The sequence below is a fragment of the Carya illinoinensis genome, chromosome 12 (assembly GCF_018687715.1).
Source record: "Carya illinoinensis cultivar Pawnee chromosome 12, C.illinoinensisPawnee_v1, whole genome shotgun sequence".
Taxonomy (NCBI): Eukaryota; Viridiplantae; Streptophyta; class Magnoliopsida; order Fagales; family Juglandaceae; genus Carya; species Carya illinoinensis.
Window position 1 is genome coordinate 28951728 of NC_056763.1, and position 15629 is coordinate 28967356.

At 32.2% G+C, this 15629-nt stretch overlaps 3 protein-coding genes across 4 annotated transcripts; 1 reads left to right on the top strand and 2 right to left on the bottom strand.

The window, feature by feature from the left end:
• Positions 1–3662: 3662 nt before the first annotated feature.
• Positions 3663–6301, bottom strand: LOC122290501 (E3 ubiquitin-protein ligase RMA3-like). 2 transcript variants are annotated; one of them, XM_043098251.1, is made up of 3 exons: positions 6146–6289; positions 4725–5151; positions 3663–4583 (listed from the first exon to the last, which is right to left on the bottom strand). In XM_043098251.1, the coding sequence occupies exon 3, from the start codon at positions 4570–4572 to the stop codon at positions 3787–3789; it is 786 nt and encodes a 261-aa protein (XP_042954185.1). In that variant the 5' UTR covers positions 4573–4583; positions 4725–5151; positions 6146–6289; the 3' UTR covers positions 3663–3786. The 2 variants fall into 2 exon arrangements, with proteins under 2 accessions (XP_042954185.1, XP_042954184.1); XM_043098250.1 differs by lacking the exon at positions 4725–5151 and having other exon boundaries at positions 6146–6301.
• A 4442-nt stretch (positions 6302–10743) lies between these two features.
• LOC122290503 (thioredoxin 1-like) lies at positions 10744–12681 on the bottom strand. The gene is made up of 2 exons (XM_043098254.1): positions 12287–12681; positions 10744–11286 (listed from the first exon to the last, which is right to left on the bottom strand). The coding sequence occupies exons 1-2, from the start codon at positions 12528–12530 to the stop codon at positions 10973–10975; spliced, it is 558 nt and encodes a 185-aa protein (XP_042954188.1). The 5' UTR covers positions 12531–12681; the 3' UTR covers positions 10744–10972.
• LOC122289394 (RING-H2 finger protein ATL77-like) lies at positions 12659–14479 on the top strand. The gene is made up of 3 exons (XM_043096365.1): positions 12659–12726; positions 13722–13773; positions 13895–14479. Exons 1-3 carry the CDS (start codon positions 12659–12661, stop codon positions 14477–14479), a joined length of 705 nt encoding a protein of 234 aa, XP_042952299.1.
• The last annotated feature ends 1150 nt before the right edge of the window (positions 14480–15629 follow it).

Here is a 15629-nt window from a genome sequence, read left to right on the forward strand (position 1 = left end):
AAATACTAGAATAAGGAAATAACTCCTAGTAATACTAAAATAAGGAAATAACATAAAATAATAAAATATTATTATTATTCTGGTCGTGGGGCCCATGGCTTGATTGGTGTGGGCCTATGCTAAAAATGGCCAATGGCATGAGCCATGGGCGTTGGCTGGCTGTTGCATGGGCTTGCCATGGCATGGGCCATCATGCCATGGCCATCAGTAGTGCTGACTAGGCACGTCAGTGAGTGTATCGAGGCTTGGCCCGATACCACTTTTTTAGAGGGTCTAACAGAATGGTCCGCATGCAGGTACATGTGTCTTTCGTGCACATCTTATGTAGTGAATTCATATTGGTTGGTGTAAAAGCAAATACCCCACCCGACCGGCCTTGAGTATTTCCCAATTTAAAAAAGACAAGTAAAGAATATATATAGTATAATATTGACATGATAATATAAATTTACAATAAAAGTTTATTTTATAAAAAATATTAATTTTAAACTGAAATTAATTTCAATCATTTTAACAATAACATATATAATATACTATATATATAATATAGTGAGTAATACTATATACCACACTCTCATCTTATTTTTATTTTATTAAATAAAATGTAGTTTATTTATCACCATTAGATGATACAGAAACATGTAATAAATGATCATTCAATAATGATAAATGTGTCATATTATACTTAATAGGATGAAAGTGGGATGGTAGTATAGTATATAGAATTTTTTATAGTATATTATATAAGTATATTATTTAATATTATATAATAGTATTTATATAGTATATTATATATAATATATATTTTTACTATATAGTATTAGACTATATATTATATATATGTTATATTATATATACGAATATATAATATAAAAGTTTAATTTATAAAAACAAATTAATTTTAAACTGAAATTAATTTCAATCATTTTAGCAATAACATATATAACTTTTTATTATGTAAACTCAAGTTCGATGACGTACAATGAACCTCAATCACTACTGGTTACAGAGACAAATTAGAAGATGGAGGTCCATTCTAGGGGATCAATATTCCTCGTAAGTAATGAAATGATATATCAACTCGATCGGCCGTCACTACAGTGGCTGACGTGGACTCATATTATATTTTAATTAAATTAATATTAAAAAAAATATTGTTAAATGTTGATAATAATTATATTTTAAATGTTATAATATAATTACTCTTAACATTTAATGAATCTCCGTTTTTCACCAATCACAAGCAATCAAGCTATGTCATTAGTATTTGAAAATTGTAAATATTCATCTGAAAAAATATTTACTATTATCTCAGAGAATTTTTTGAGGCTCTCCATTACTGTGCTTTCACCAATACGTATTTATTCATCCATAAAATTTCTAGTAACCCCATACGCCAGCATTCTAAGTGCTGCGGTTATTTTTTACATAGAAGATAAACTGAGTCTTCTAATATTATCTCTTTTTTGGACGAAGTATAGCTCGTAAAACTCTACCTCATTTAGAATATGAAAAAATAGGGGATGGCTTATCCGAATTCTCATTTGAAATAGATTCGAGAGATATACGAGATTTTCTGCAAAATAATCACAAAATAGGCACTCGTGCCCCTGAATATGATTACGCCGAATAAATTTACGATGTTGGCTGTTGCCACAATGCCTCAATGACTGTCCATTGGCCTCCTCATTATGAACATCATTATTCTCTTCAAAAGATACGTATGTCAACAATTTGCGAAAGAATGTACGAGTTATTTGATGAAGGGAGTAGGAGATCAAAAGATACAATAGAATTTTGGTTCTATAGATGAAATGAGACTTGAGTTTGTGAGAATGTGAATGCTAGCAATATGCGTATTTATAGAAAAAAAAGTTATCATTATATATAAGACAAAATATGCTACCGTTTGAGAGAAGATAAAAAAAGTTACCATTGGAGAGAAGACAAAAAATAATACTGTTGGATAAATGACAAAATATTACCGTTATAGCCAATTAAAAAATTTTATTATCAATACGTGATTACATATTCCCATTAAAGAAATTGATAAAGAGTACTCTTCTAAAAAAATTTGCTATCATGTTAAAAAATGTACTAATTAAAAAATTATTATTATTTTTATAATACGAATTTCGGTTTGAAAAAAATATTGTATTGGATAAACAAAATCATATAAATATTTAATAGAAAGTGATATTTGAAAAAAAGATAATAAGATAAAATAGTTAATAGTTAAGATTGTAAATAGAAGAGAGAGAAAAAAGTAATAAAAAAATATTATTTAATAGAATAGAGGTAGAAGTGAAGAATAGGATGTAAGAAATTTTTAGAAAATGAATAAAATTTAAAAATAAATTTTAAAAAATATAACTTTGTATTAAATTATAAAGATTTAAATAAAGAATCGGACGTAGATGCTCTTAACTACAGCAAACTGCGTCGTCAATGGCACCGAATACTCATACCGCCTTGTGGGCATGTACGTTGTCATCTCTCTTTCTCTGATATCTTCAGGACGAGCTGTTTCATAAGTCTCCAATTAAAGATCAGTTGTTAGATGTATGAAAAATAAGTTTATAAACTAACACGTGTTAGTGTGATATGTTTAATTTATTTTACAATAAAATATATTTTATAATTTAAGGTATTTATATATATAGTACTCGTATGGATCAATCATTTTTCCTTAAAATAAATTGGCTAAATGCTTTTAAACTCCCTTACTTGACACTAGGTTAAAGAATAACGTCTCGTTCACAACTAACAATTTTTTTAAAAAAAATCATATCTATTTTTTTTTTAAATCTTAAAATCTAAAATAAAAAATAATTTTAAAATAAAAATTTTAAAAATATATATTATTTTATTTTATAATTAATAAATAATTTATTTTTCTTTTGATTGCTTCATGATCTCAACTCTCAAGCGGTGAAGTTAAAGCTAAGAATCATGCTTGCCTTCAAACAACTGCGCACGCTTAAATTAGAGAAAGGATGAACCTACTACTTTTAATAATATTTCGTATAATTATATTTAAAAAAAAATATTTCGTAAAATATCTCATAAAATTATTCTTATTTTAAAATATATATAACTGTGAAATATACAGTGAAATTAACGATAGCTTTCCCAGTCATGCAGAGCCACCGACGCACAAAATTTAACAACTTTGTTTTAAATTAAAGTTGTTAAATTGATGATAAAGGTTTTTCTTTTTTAGATAAATTAAAAAATTGGTTAAACTATATATTAATAAATAGTTTTTTTTATCCAGATTTATATGTTGTTCATTATAAATTTTGTCATCATCAATTACATCTTTTGATATGATATATTTAAAATAATTATTTATTCAAGTGGTGTTATAATTTAGTCAAATTTCTTGGGTTGGTCACGTTGACTTTATGTAAATATATAGGTAACTTACACATTCCCATTTGTGTTTTCACTAGGCAGGAAGGGAGCGCAAATGTTTAGGAACATCTGTCTGTTCCTCTTGATACCAAAGTCTTCTGCATTAACAATATTGGCACAAATTCCTTCAAAATGCAATCCCAATCCAATCAAATTCCTGTCTCCACTGGTGATCGTAAGCGGCAGATACATACATACCAATAATTCATCGTAAATCCAGCTAAAAAAAATGTCACATAATTGTATACACCAAAAAAAAAAAAAATAGTGGAATTGTTGCAAAATCGATACAAGTATTTATGTGATCTACTGCACAAATTGTTACATCTTCCGGCGACGATAAAGGGCAAAGCCAGAACGCAAACGTCATCAGAAAAGAAGAAAACACAAAAATATGAAACAGAAGAAAAAAATGGAAAGTCGATTAAGAGACTTGTCAAGCTGCATTTCCTGCCTTCTCATCCTAGTACTGCTAATCCCTGTGCGAGGATAGGAACCTGGATAACGATAAGGGTACACAGTTGTATTTGAGCTCCCAAACATCCTCGCGTATACCATCTCCCCAAACATGCCAATTGTTGGACTAAATAAACCAGCCATCGCTTCACCCCCAAGAAAAGTTGATGCATCTGCAGCTGAACCTCCATACATGTGAGGAAAATATTGCTGGTGATCAAATGACTGTGACTGTGACTGAAAATAATTTGGGTGAAGTTGCTGGCTGGAATCCAAATTAGAGTTTGTAGCAGAAGTAAGAGTGTTCAATCCGCAAGGAGCTGGTCTGTGGGGTATGACAAGGCCCGAGTTGGGTTTCTTGCCAGTAGAATCTGGAAGTGAGGTACCCCGGCCATACAGGGGGACCAACGATGTCTGTGAGATGTTAGCTTTACAAACGGGGCACTTCTGTTGCGGCTCTGGGTCATCCGCGGAGATTTGTACATAAAGCCACTTGTAAATGCATGGCCAGCAGTACAAGTGACCGCAGAGAGTGACCACAGGTTCATGTGCTGAATCTAAGCATATGTTGCAATCAAAGCAGCCATTTTCACCGTCTGAGATTGATGTTGGGGCAGAAATGGATTTCCATGTCTGATGAAAAGAAACATCTCCAGTTGATTCAATATGTAACTCGGGCTCAAAGAAATTATGTTCCATAGCTATTTACTCTGTTACAAAATGAGGCCTCGTTAGGATGATACTGGATGCAGAAATATGCATAGAAACTGATCAATAAAAGATCAGGATATATTTTTTGAACGAATGAATAGGAACAAAGGGAGGGGAGGGGCCAAGATCAAATAATCTACCGTTAAGTTAGTGGCAATCATCAAATGACAAGAGAAAAGGGAATGTCAAACTGCCAGACTGGCTACAAACAGATGAAGGAGGAGCAAAAAACAAGCTTCAAGGACCCCAGAATCACGGCTAAGAAGAATATGAAATATGGACTCTTGCCTATCGTCATCACATTTAAGAAGTAAAAGAGAGAATTATGTCTGTTATTCCTGCAGCATAATCCACGCTAGGCCCCCCTGCAACCCAGCACTCCTTTCCTATCTGGCACCTCTAATATCCGAGGAGCACTTGAGCTTTAGGAAAATCTATTACAATTTACAGACGCGCATCAATTCCAGAATTCTGGAATTCTGGCAGTAGACAACTGAAAAACCTCTCTTTCATTGGAAAGACCAGGTCTTCTTAATAATTCAATTCATTCCGCTCATGTGGATTTGTCTACAACACCAAAAAATCCAAAATATATGATTTTCTATAGCCGATCGAAGGCCAGACTGGGCGAATAAAAGATATCATCAAAATTGAAAACACTTATTTGACCTCTGATTCAAACTTATTTTATACATTTAAGCTAAGATAATTACAGACTGATCAAACTATGGCCTATACAGTAGACTAATGATACACCACCAACCCATTTACAACTTATAAACAATTTTAAATATATAATATTTTACATCAAATCATCAATAAAGTCAAAATAAAATTTAAAATATAAGTATTCATCTCTCCATTAAGTCAAATTGAAAAGGAGGAGGGACCAAAATTAATGCCCCCTCTGTTTTTTTTTTTTTTTTTTTTTGTTTTTTTTTTGTGGGGGGGGGGGGGGGGTGTGGTGTTGGGCCCGAGCCACGAAACGAAAGGATGATCCTCCTGATAATTAGATCCTACCGTCTCCCTTCGCAGTTTTCTAAAACCAAAAAGGATAAACTGAAAGTTCAGCAGTTCAACGTTTGTCTCCACTTCATCGACAGAAATATATCAATATGGGTAAAAATATTTTCTTGTTTCCTGTCCCTCAACTTCACCTCGGCCTAATGACAACGAGAGAAAATATTGCCATGAAGAGAACAATGACCCTCAATCCCTCGAAAATATGTACGGCCCTTCTTGTTTCAGCCGATGAATATTACCAGAAAAAGAAGTATAAAATTTAAGATCCAAAGAGATAACTTTTCTCACAAGAAAACTCTCGGCACAAAATAAACTCCCCATCATATAGAACAGATTATAAAAACTCCCAAAGGATTGATTTAGGAAACGAAGTCCGGGACTGGACATCGTTTTCGATCATTATTAGGAAAAAATAAAATCCGAAAACAACAAAGAAAACCCATTGTTTACTCAAAACACCGCAATCAAATAAGCATACCAAAAGAATTCTTAGTTCCCAGCACACCAAAAAGCCGGAAGTAGAACAAAACAATCATACCTCGTTTAGAAAGAGAACAAGAAAAGGGCCTCTGAATCAAAACCTTGAACCGAACTCTTATGGGAGAGACGTTGAATCGCGAAGAAATGGAATGGTTGAGATCTGAGTACTGTTGAACAGGGTGGGGTTATTTTTATAAATATATAGAGGCGTTCAACGTATCGCTTAACGCGTAGTAAAATTATCTTTTACAATCACCTCTTAAACAAATTAGAATGGCGTGTAAATTACGCTGGTTTGGTGATAGTAAAATCTAAGTATATTATTTTATTTAATTATTATAATTTTTTAAATTTTTAAATAATATACAATACATAATTCAAATTTTTAAAATTTTAAAATAAAATTACAAAAATTTTATATATATTATGTTATCATCTTATTTATATCTCATTAAATAAAATATAATATATTTATTACTATTGACTGATCATTTATTACATATTTATTTATTATCAAATAATGACAAATATATCACATCATACATAATAAAATATAAATAAAATGATAGTGTGATGTATCGTATTACTCATAAAATTAATATCAAACAATTGAAAATTTATATACATCATACTATCATTTTATTTATATTTTATTAAATAAAATGTGACATATTTAATACTATTAAATAATTATTTATTACATACCTTTTTATCATTAAATAATAATAAATACACTATATCATATATAATTAAATATAAATAAAATGATAATATGATATATAACATTACTCTAAAAATTATATTATAATAATATTTTATTTTATTCTCAATAAAACATTTCACCTCACTTAAATTACGTAACAAACGAGGCAATTATCAAAATATCAGTAATAGTACTAACATGTGTAGATCAGTAGATCGGTGGAATTCACATCGATAATTTTGTCTGGTCAACGGCCGAATTTTTATCTATATCAATCAAATTTTATTTAAGTATTTTATATATTTAAAATAATATATATGGAGTCTCTAGTGAAAATCCCAAAGAAATGCATTTACTTTTACATCTACTTTTGAATTATTATATTTTCAAATTGATATATAGAATATAGTATTTACATCATTTAAAATAGTAAGATTAAATTTATAAAATTTAAAATTTAAACATAATTAATTAGTAGGACTGGCCAAGCCAACTTATTTATAATCTTCCTCTTGTTCCACCACAATATTAGTTATTTTGTTTTAAAATTATAATAATTAAATAAATTAAGATAAAATGAGTGATATATTGTTTAAATTCAAACAAGGCCTAAAGCTATCCTCTTTTTTAAATAAATATTAAATAGAGCCCTTTCTCTCTTTGAACCAAAACTCTTCTCTCATAAAAGGCATAGTGCTAGAGTAGCTAGCTTTAGATGCCGTTTTAATGCAACTCTTTACTTTTTCAAAGTTACAATAACGATATTTCGTGTTCTGCACCCAAACACTTTATATAATTTATTGCAATTTTAGTAGTTAATTTGGAGTGAGTTATTATAGTTTTAAACATGCGTGTAAAGTAAATTATATATATTATTTAAATAATAAAATATAATTTTAAATTTTAAAATTAATGATTTTCCCTATTTACATGAGTTGAAGTCATGAAATGATGTTAATCCACGATAGACACGAAATGCTCGAATGAACGACTAGCATTAGGCTCGAATTTTCATCATAACCAAGTTTATTATATAATATTAATTATGCTTTATACACGAAACAGGCCCTTGAATTTCTTTCAAGACCATAGAAATATGGAGCCTCGCATTCATTGAGATAGGTGGCTACATGAATGTCAGCAAAGGCGGAGACGATAAATAATTTCAAAGAATAAAGTTGATCTATATAGCGTCGACACATGGCTTGTACGAACGCGTTGGAAATTAACAAATCTAATTAAAATTTGAAAAAAATTTAATTATAAGCCCAACTCGCATTAATATATATATTAATCTAATATAATTGATCAAAAAATATATTTTATTAAAAATAATATTAATTTAAAAAATCTTTATAGATGCAATTTGTTTATCGATAGCGGAAATAATTCACCTTAAATTTTCTTTGTATTCAGACTTTTTTATAATATTAAGTATGTTTGATTAAAAAAAAAAAAAGAAAGAAAGAAAAGGAAACGGTTCTAGAGGGAAAGCAAGTAGATGGAGCAGTCAAAGGCGTAGATTTGGTGACAATGGACAAATGTTATAAACTATGACTGCTTCCTCAAGATATTATTTTTTTATATTTAAAATAATTTAATTAAAGGGAGAGCGTAATTGAATGGCCGAACCTACCACGTGACAATCCAGAAGAATGTGACCGCTGGATCAAATTGTCAACGATTTCGTGAGGTGGACTGATGACACGCGGGCACCCGTTGGATCTTATGCTCTGATTCGCCTGCGTAGATTACCGTTTAGTAACTTTAATTACACACAGATGAAATGAAATATTTTATTAAAAATAAAATAAAATATTATTATAATATAATTTTTTAATATTAATTTTATTTAAAAATTAAAAAAAAAAATTATTTATTATATTTTATATAAAAATTTAAAAAATTTATAATAATTATATAAAATGAAATGAAATATTTTAATTTTTATAAACCAAACATTTTGACTTTAAATGGTTTGAGTGACGTCTGGCTTGCAGAAGTTTCTCCGGCTATAATTTATTACTGAAAGATGATATTTACTAAAGTTTTGAATATGGTTAAGGCTTTGAACTAAATATTTCCCAATCGTTATTGTTTCGAGTATCGTTCTAGATATTTTATATATAGATAAATTAATTATATATAAATTATATTTTAAAATAATATTAATATAAATTTTTAAAAATTAAAATACATATTTATAAAACTTAATAATATTTTTAAGTTTTTAATTTAACTATTAAAAAAATAATTACTTATCTTCATTATAAAAATGAAAGTAGAGATTTGATTTTTCAGTTCTTGAAAAAAGGAGATTAAAAAAAAAGTTAAGAAAATATTCTTTAGACTTAAGAATTGGAGTGAAAATTAAAAAAATTTAATATTTTTATATTAATTACAAAAATATATTAATTTTGGATGGTACACTAAAAATTGGCTAGTATTAATCGAAACGTACTGATACTACAAGTGTTTGACCCAGCACGAAACATATACCTCATTGTGTAAGAACAGTAACCAGCATGGTAAATATCGGCCGGTACGACATGATTTTCAAAATTTTGATATTTACAATTTTAAAATATTCAAGTATTACGCGTTACTTAAAAAAAAAAAAAAAAGATAAATATAGAACTTACATTAGAAATTTTTTTTTTTAATAATAAATCTTATTTATTTTTAAAAAGAGTATAAACATGATATAACATTATTTTATATTATTATATCTGGAATAATCATGTTTTAAAGAAATAAAAATAAAAAAGAAAGAAAAATGTGAAGCTGTCAGCCATGGCTCGTAAATTGAACGGATATGAAGTTACGAACATCTGGGCTAACACCTCGGCCAACACGACAGAAATTCGACCCAATCCCACGGCTAATAATGTTCTGGTAATTTGGTAAACCCCGTTCCTCCATTCACGCAGCTAATCTAGGGTACAAAAACATGTTTCAATTCTAATAAATAGATAAATAAATAATCCATTTTTTTTTTTAAATACGCAGACTTATTACCAATATTTGGGTATTGAAAGTCTCTCGTATTCTTCATATCTCAAGTATATTTTTTACTTACTTTTTATTATTATTTGTTATTTTTTACTATTATTTAATATTATCTTATTACTTTTTCACTACTATTCACAATACTTCTTAACACCAAAACTCAAGAATAAATAAAAACAAGATCATTTGTCTTTTGGGGTCTAGAGTGAAATATATAAAGGGTAATGCTATATTTACTGCTCCCTCTTACCGTTTTCACTTCTCGCTTGACATGGCATGTTGTTGTTTTATTATATAAATATATAAAAGGTAAGTCTAACCCCACCCCGCCCCCCCCCCCCCCCCCCCCCCCCAAACAAAAAATTCCCTCTTAATTCTTTAGAAGTCGAAAAATCCCTAACCCCCAATAAAATCAGTCATTTCCTCTGGCTCCTCTGTCAAACCTCCACCTGCATCCAATCAACGCGGCAAGAGACTTACATTTGCAACAGCAACTAGGAAAAACAAAAAAGAAAAACCTTGCATTTAATTATTAGTTTTTTATTTTTATTTTTATAGTAATAGATAGAGTTATAAGAAAGAAAAATAGAGATATAAATAAGAAGGAAAAAAATGGCCTTATATAATGATATATTATATAATAGTAAATAGTAATAAAAAGCAGTGAAAAACAGGTGAAATGATAACATATTAAATAAAAGTAGAGTCATCTCCCTACTCAAACACAGCCGAATCTTTACCTTTTTCTTTAGCAAGATTCATGGCCTTGATTCCTCTGATGAAGGCGAGCATAGCAGCAGCCATTAACCAAATGGTACGAAGATCTGTGTTCCGAGTCCTAGTTGTTAAAGCAACTAATATAACCCTCCCCAGTCCCCTCTACCTTTGGTCTTCCACAATAATATAAAGAAACATAAGCCAACAGGCAACAGTTGCTAGCTATATTAACTCATGCACAGGAGAATACTCTTAAGACATTTCAAACAAGTATATTTGCAAGTACATTCTCCTAAGGTAACAGAAGATACAGCTGCATCTGATAACTATACAGGAGAGCAAATATGAGTTTATTGTGGGTACAATGTTTCCAATCTTGGGACATCAGAAACTAAGAAAAGAAATAAATACTACAAACAGCTCGATTCCAGTATAGGCTTTCTTTACTTGCCACCTCTACAAGAATTTCTCTATGCTAGTTGTCAATGTGGATTTGGGAACAGCACCAATAATTGCATCTTTTTTCTCACCATTCCTGAAGATTATGACAGTTGGGATGCTTCTAATTCCATATCGTGTGGCAACTGATGGGCTCTCATCAGTATTAACTTTGTAGCATTTGAGCTTCCCAGCATATTGCTTTGCCAGTTCATCAATGATAGGATGGATCATACGGCATGGCCCACACCAAGGGGCCCAGAATTCAACCAAAACAGGGAACTCAGAGTCTAGAACGAGCGACTGCCAATTTGCATCTGTCACAGCAGCCACTGCAATTGTCCAAATAACACAAAGTTTTAGTTTTGTTAAGAGTTTTGTCAAACCATCGAAAGAGACACTGATCAGCCATGGTTCAGAGTGCACAACACCAAAAGAGGAGAAGCAAACTTTCACTATTGCCAAAGATAGGCTACAAAGTCCTGCTTGCCTCAACTGTGTGAAGAGAACTTAGAGAAGAGTGTATGAAGGTAGCTATCAACTACTGAATTCTGTCAGTGGCGGGCCTGACTCCAGGGGACCGAAGCCAAATTTTATGGCAACCACTTGGATATGTTTCAATTTTTTTTTGGATGAGTCACTTGGATGTCTCTAATCTATATCTGGTAAGATTCTTCCTCGCCACAAGCCACATAAAAACTGTCTCCGTTTCCCTACAAAGTGATACCGCATGCCCAAGTCCTACTCCACTACCAGGTCCAGGTCGAACACTCGACTGAACAAGTATCGCTTCATGATATTCCTAAACCAGATCCCATAGAATACGCAAGTATTATCAAAATACTTCCCTACCAAGAAATTTATTTTACGTTCTTATTTATCGGAAGAAAATATTGCCTACTAATAAAATCTTCCTCTGTTCTATTCTCTCAGCTAATGAAACCCGGAAACAATTGAACTTTTCTGGCCACCGAAGGCGCTTCGAAGTAATAATTCGAAAGTATCACTATTTCTTCATCCAGAGTAGTCCCCGCAAAAATCAAAGGAACTAAACAGGAAAAAGAAACGTTACGAGAACAAATTTAAGTTAAAAGGGGGAACAGAAGCAATATGTTTGGTTGCTCAGAAAACATAAAAATGAGCAGAAATAATCTAACTTACGAAGTCTGAGATTAGTTCATTATCGCTTTACTCCGCTATGTCTTTTAACTCCGTAAAATTTCCAAACTTTCTATGATTTTCTTTTCCTTGCCATACAAATTAAACATAATTGAAAAAAAAGGATAAAAGAATCAAGCCAAGCAGGCCACTGGAGCACAGAATAATCCTGACCTTCGACAGCAGTGTCCTGAGCCTCGCACACGACTAGGCCACCACGACGAGCGAGTTGCGAACCCGAACTCGGGATCGGACTCGCCGAGCCAAAAGAGCGAGTTGAGAAACTCGGTCTTGCCCTGAGGCCTCCGAACCGGGGCAATCTACGGGCGGAGAGCGAAGAGGCCGCGATCGGAGAGATAGTAAGGGAGGGTAGAGTGGCGGCGCGAGGCACGATAAGGGATTCGAGCACGGTGGCCATGGCAATAGCAAATCAAAGCCCTACGAAGAGTGAGAAAGAATGGGTGTGAAGTGGAGGGTTTGGGATCTACGAGAATGCGGGGTGAGAGAGAGAGAGTAGGGTTTGGTGTTTTGGTGAGGGAATCGGGAATGGATGACAAGCGAGGTGGCAGTGGGGCACTTGCAAGGATGAGGGTGAGGAAATGGGTTACTCTCAGGTTAATTCTGCTGCAGTGCGGTCCGGTGCCCAATAGGATCAGGCCGCGTGGACTAAGGACCTTGCAAGGGAAAATACTTCATCAAAAAAGATAACACAAAATTAAAATTAAACTATGTGATACGTTAAATTGTAAAATTAATTTTATTAAAAAATATATATAATAAAAATTATAAAATCACATTAATTTATATATTTATTTTATATAATCTCTTTATATATATAACAGTTTTCGTTTTTAAATGATAAATCCATTATAATAATTTTTATCTTAATTATAGCATTATATTAATGATTAATAATGCTATGCTATCTATTTATTTCTTATTTTAAACTAAATATCTTGAGAATTAAAATTCAATATTAATATTCATTATCTTTCCAAATATATAAGATTAGTATTGTTTTTTTCTCATTATAGATCTTTCACGTTTCAAAATTTCTTTTTTTCTGAGAAATACGTATATTATTTTAAGATAATATACAAAAGTTATATCGTTTTGTATATGCTTTTGAAAATCATTATATTTAATTGATCCAATCGAAATGGGCCGAAGGACATGGACATTTCGTCACCATCAAAGCCCAATTATTCTCCTTCGTTTTTTTAAAAAGAACAAAACTTTTTTTTTTTTTTATCATATTATTTGGTAGCCCACGCCCACGGTCCATCTACGGCCCTCTTTACATCTCCCCCCTTTCCCCCTCGGATTCTCGAGTCACAAATAAATTTTATAAAAAAAAATAAATTATAAATTAACTCAATTTGATATAATAGGTTTGATCTATTTTATAATAAAAATAATTTTATAATTTAATATAATAAATTAAATCACGACAAATTTATAATAAAAATGGTAATCTTAGGGAAAAAAAGGGTTAATACTCTAATAAATTCAACTTTAATTAACTATCTATAGTGGACGTGACTGTTTGACAGAGCCTGCCAGCCTACCTTTGACAAAGGTCTCCCATAATGTCCGCTATTATCTGAAGGCTAGGCGCCCATAATAGGAATCCACAGCCCATACAGGTTTGGACGCAGACGGTACTTAATCTCGGTTGGCACTCGGTTTTGGTTGTTTATAAAAAATCCCGAGTCGAAGCACGTACGTACAGACGTCCCTGGCTATCTAAAACATATGGCCGATCTTAATTTGTTCTCACAGTTTATTCCCATGGCCGATGGCAAGGTCGTTCCACCACGCTTTGCTACAGCACTTTCTTCTCCTCCTTTTCATTTTACAATAACTCTTGATCTCCCAACTTCCATCATTATGTGCATTAGCGTGATGTTGTTCTTCCTCATCCTTGCTCACATTCTACATGCTTTCTTTCAATGGCTGAAAGAGGTGAGGCCTGGGTATGATCTTGAAGAAGGAGAAGGAATTCATCGACAAGACATGAATGTTTCTAATCCAATATCTCATCCAGCTGCATTTTATCAAGCTATAGAAGAAAACAATGTCCGGGTGTTTGGAATATTAGATAGGTTTATGAGGGACGTAGGTGAAAGACGAGGGCAAAGGCTGAGGGCCTCAAAGAAACTGCCCACTTTGGTAAACTATGGAAGCCATGGTATAAAATCGGCCAGTTTTTGTAGTACTGATTGTGCCATCTGCTTGGAGGATTTTGCAGTTGGCGACTCATGTCAAGTTTTCCCAGTGTGCAATCACATTTTTCATTCCAATTGCATTGACCACTGGTTGAGAAATAAGATAACTTGTCCTGTTTGCCGCAATTGTGTTCTCTAGCAGGGCGTATGATCATCATGAGCTGCCTCTTCGTGTCCAGAGCCGCCAGTAAATACCACCAAAAAACAAAAAAAAAAAAAACAAAAGAAGAATAAGATTGAAGAAGAACAAGAAACAAACTCTAAACACCTGTACATTAATTTATATATTTAGGCATTTTTTTCCCTGCTGTTCTTGTGTCGTTGGTCAGTTGCTTTTTCTTTTATGTTTTGAGTCTTTGCATGCATGGACCATATTTTCACTTCTTTCGCAATGACCCGGCCAGCTACCATATATATCAACAAGACCCTTCGATACATTAAGATAGAAATTAAAGGCGAAGACGACCATCGCGATACTGTCTCAGCTTTTAACAATGACTGTGAATCTATAGAGAGAGAGAGAGAGAAAAAGGGGGGGGGGTGCTGCCAACAATCTCATGTGGTCTGGCCTATTGCTGCCATATCTGGATTGTTATAATAATGATTATTAATGATCGCGCACCGCGTCCAAGTACTGGAAAAATGGTATTTGTGCAACGTCCTATACTTGAATAGAATATATAGTTTGGCTGTTATTAATTAGATCTGCAATGTAATTAAACTAGAAAAACTAATTAGACTCTCTATCCTCTGGCTCTGATTCCTTCCTTCGAAGGGAGTTTTTGCAGCGTAGCTAAAAAGACGGCTTCCGCAGGTATTTTAGATTAATTCTACCATAATTTAACGTATTATTGTGTTCCGGCCTTAACCCATGCATGGATTGTTTTCTCGTCACCATCGACAATGTCAGCATGCATCATTGTTATAATTTATGTTGTTTCCGATCATGAGTTGTTTTGCTGGCCATTGATAGATGACCAGGAGATCAGACTTTGCAGCATAGCATGCATGGCGATATTGTTGAAGAACAAGCAGAACTAAGGATTCATCAACTCGGATTCATTCTACATGCTTTTCGCATGCATGATTGCGATCCATGCATGAAGCTTTAGTCCGACCTAATTTTTTATAGAGTTTAAATGAAGATATAAAATGCAGAAAAATAGTTTAAGCGGCCAGAATATGAAACTGTGTTGTATTAATCAATTCATAGGCATACAAGAGTTGGAATATGATACAATGGATATGAACTAAACTGCCGATAAGAACATCTAATTAGTGTGATCTGA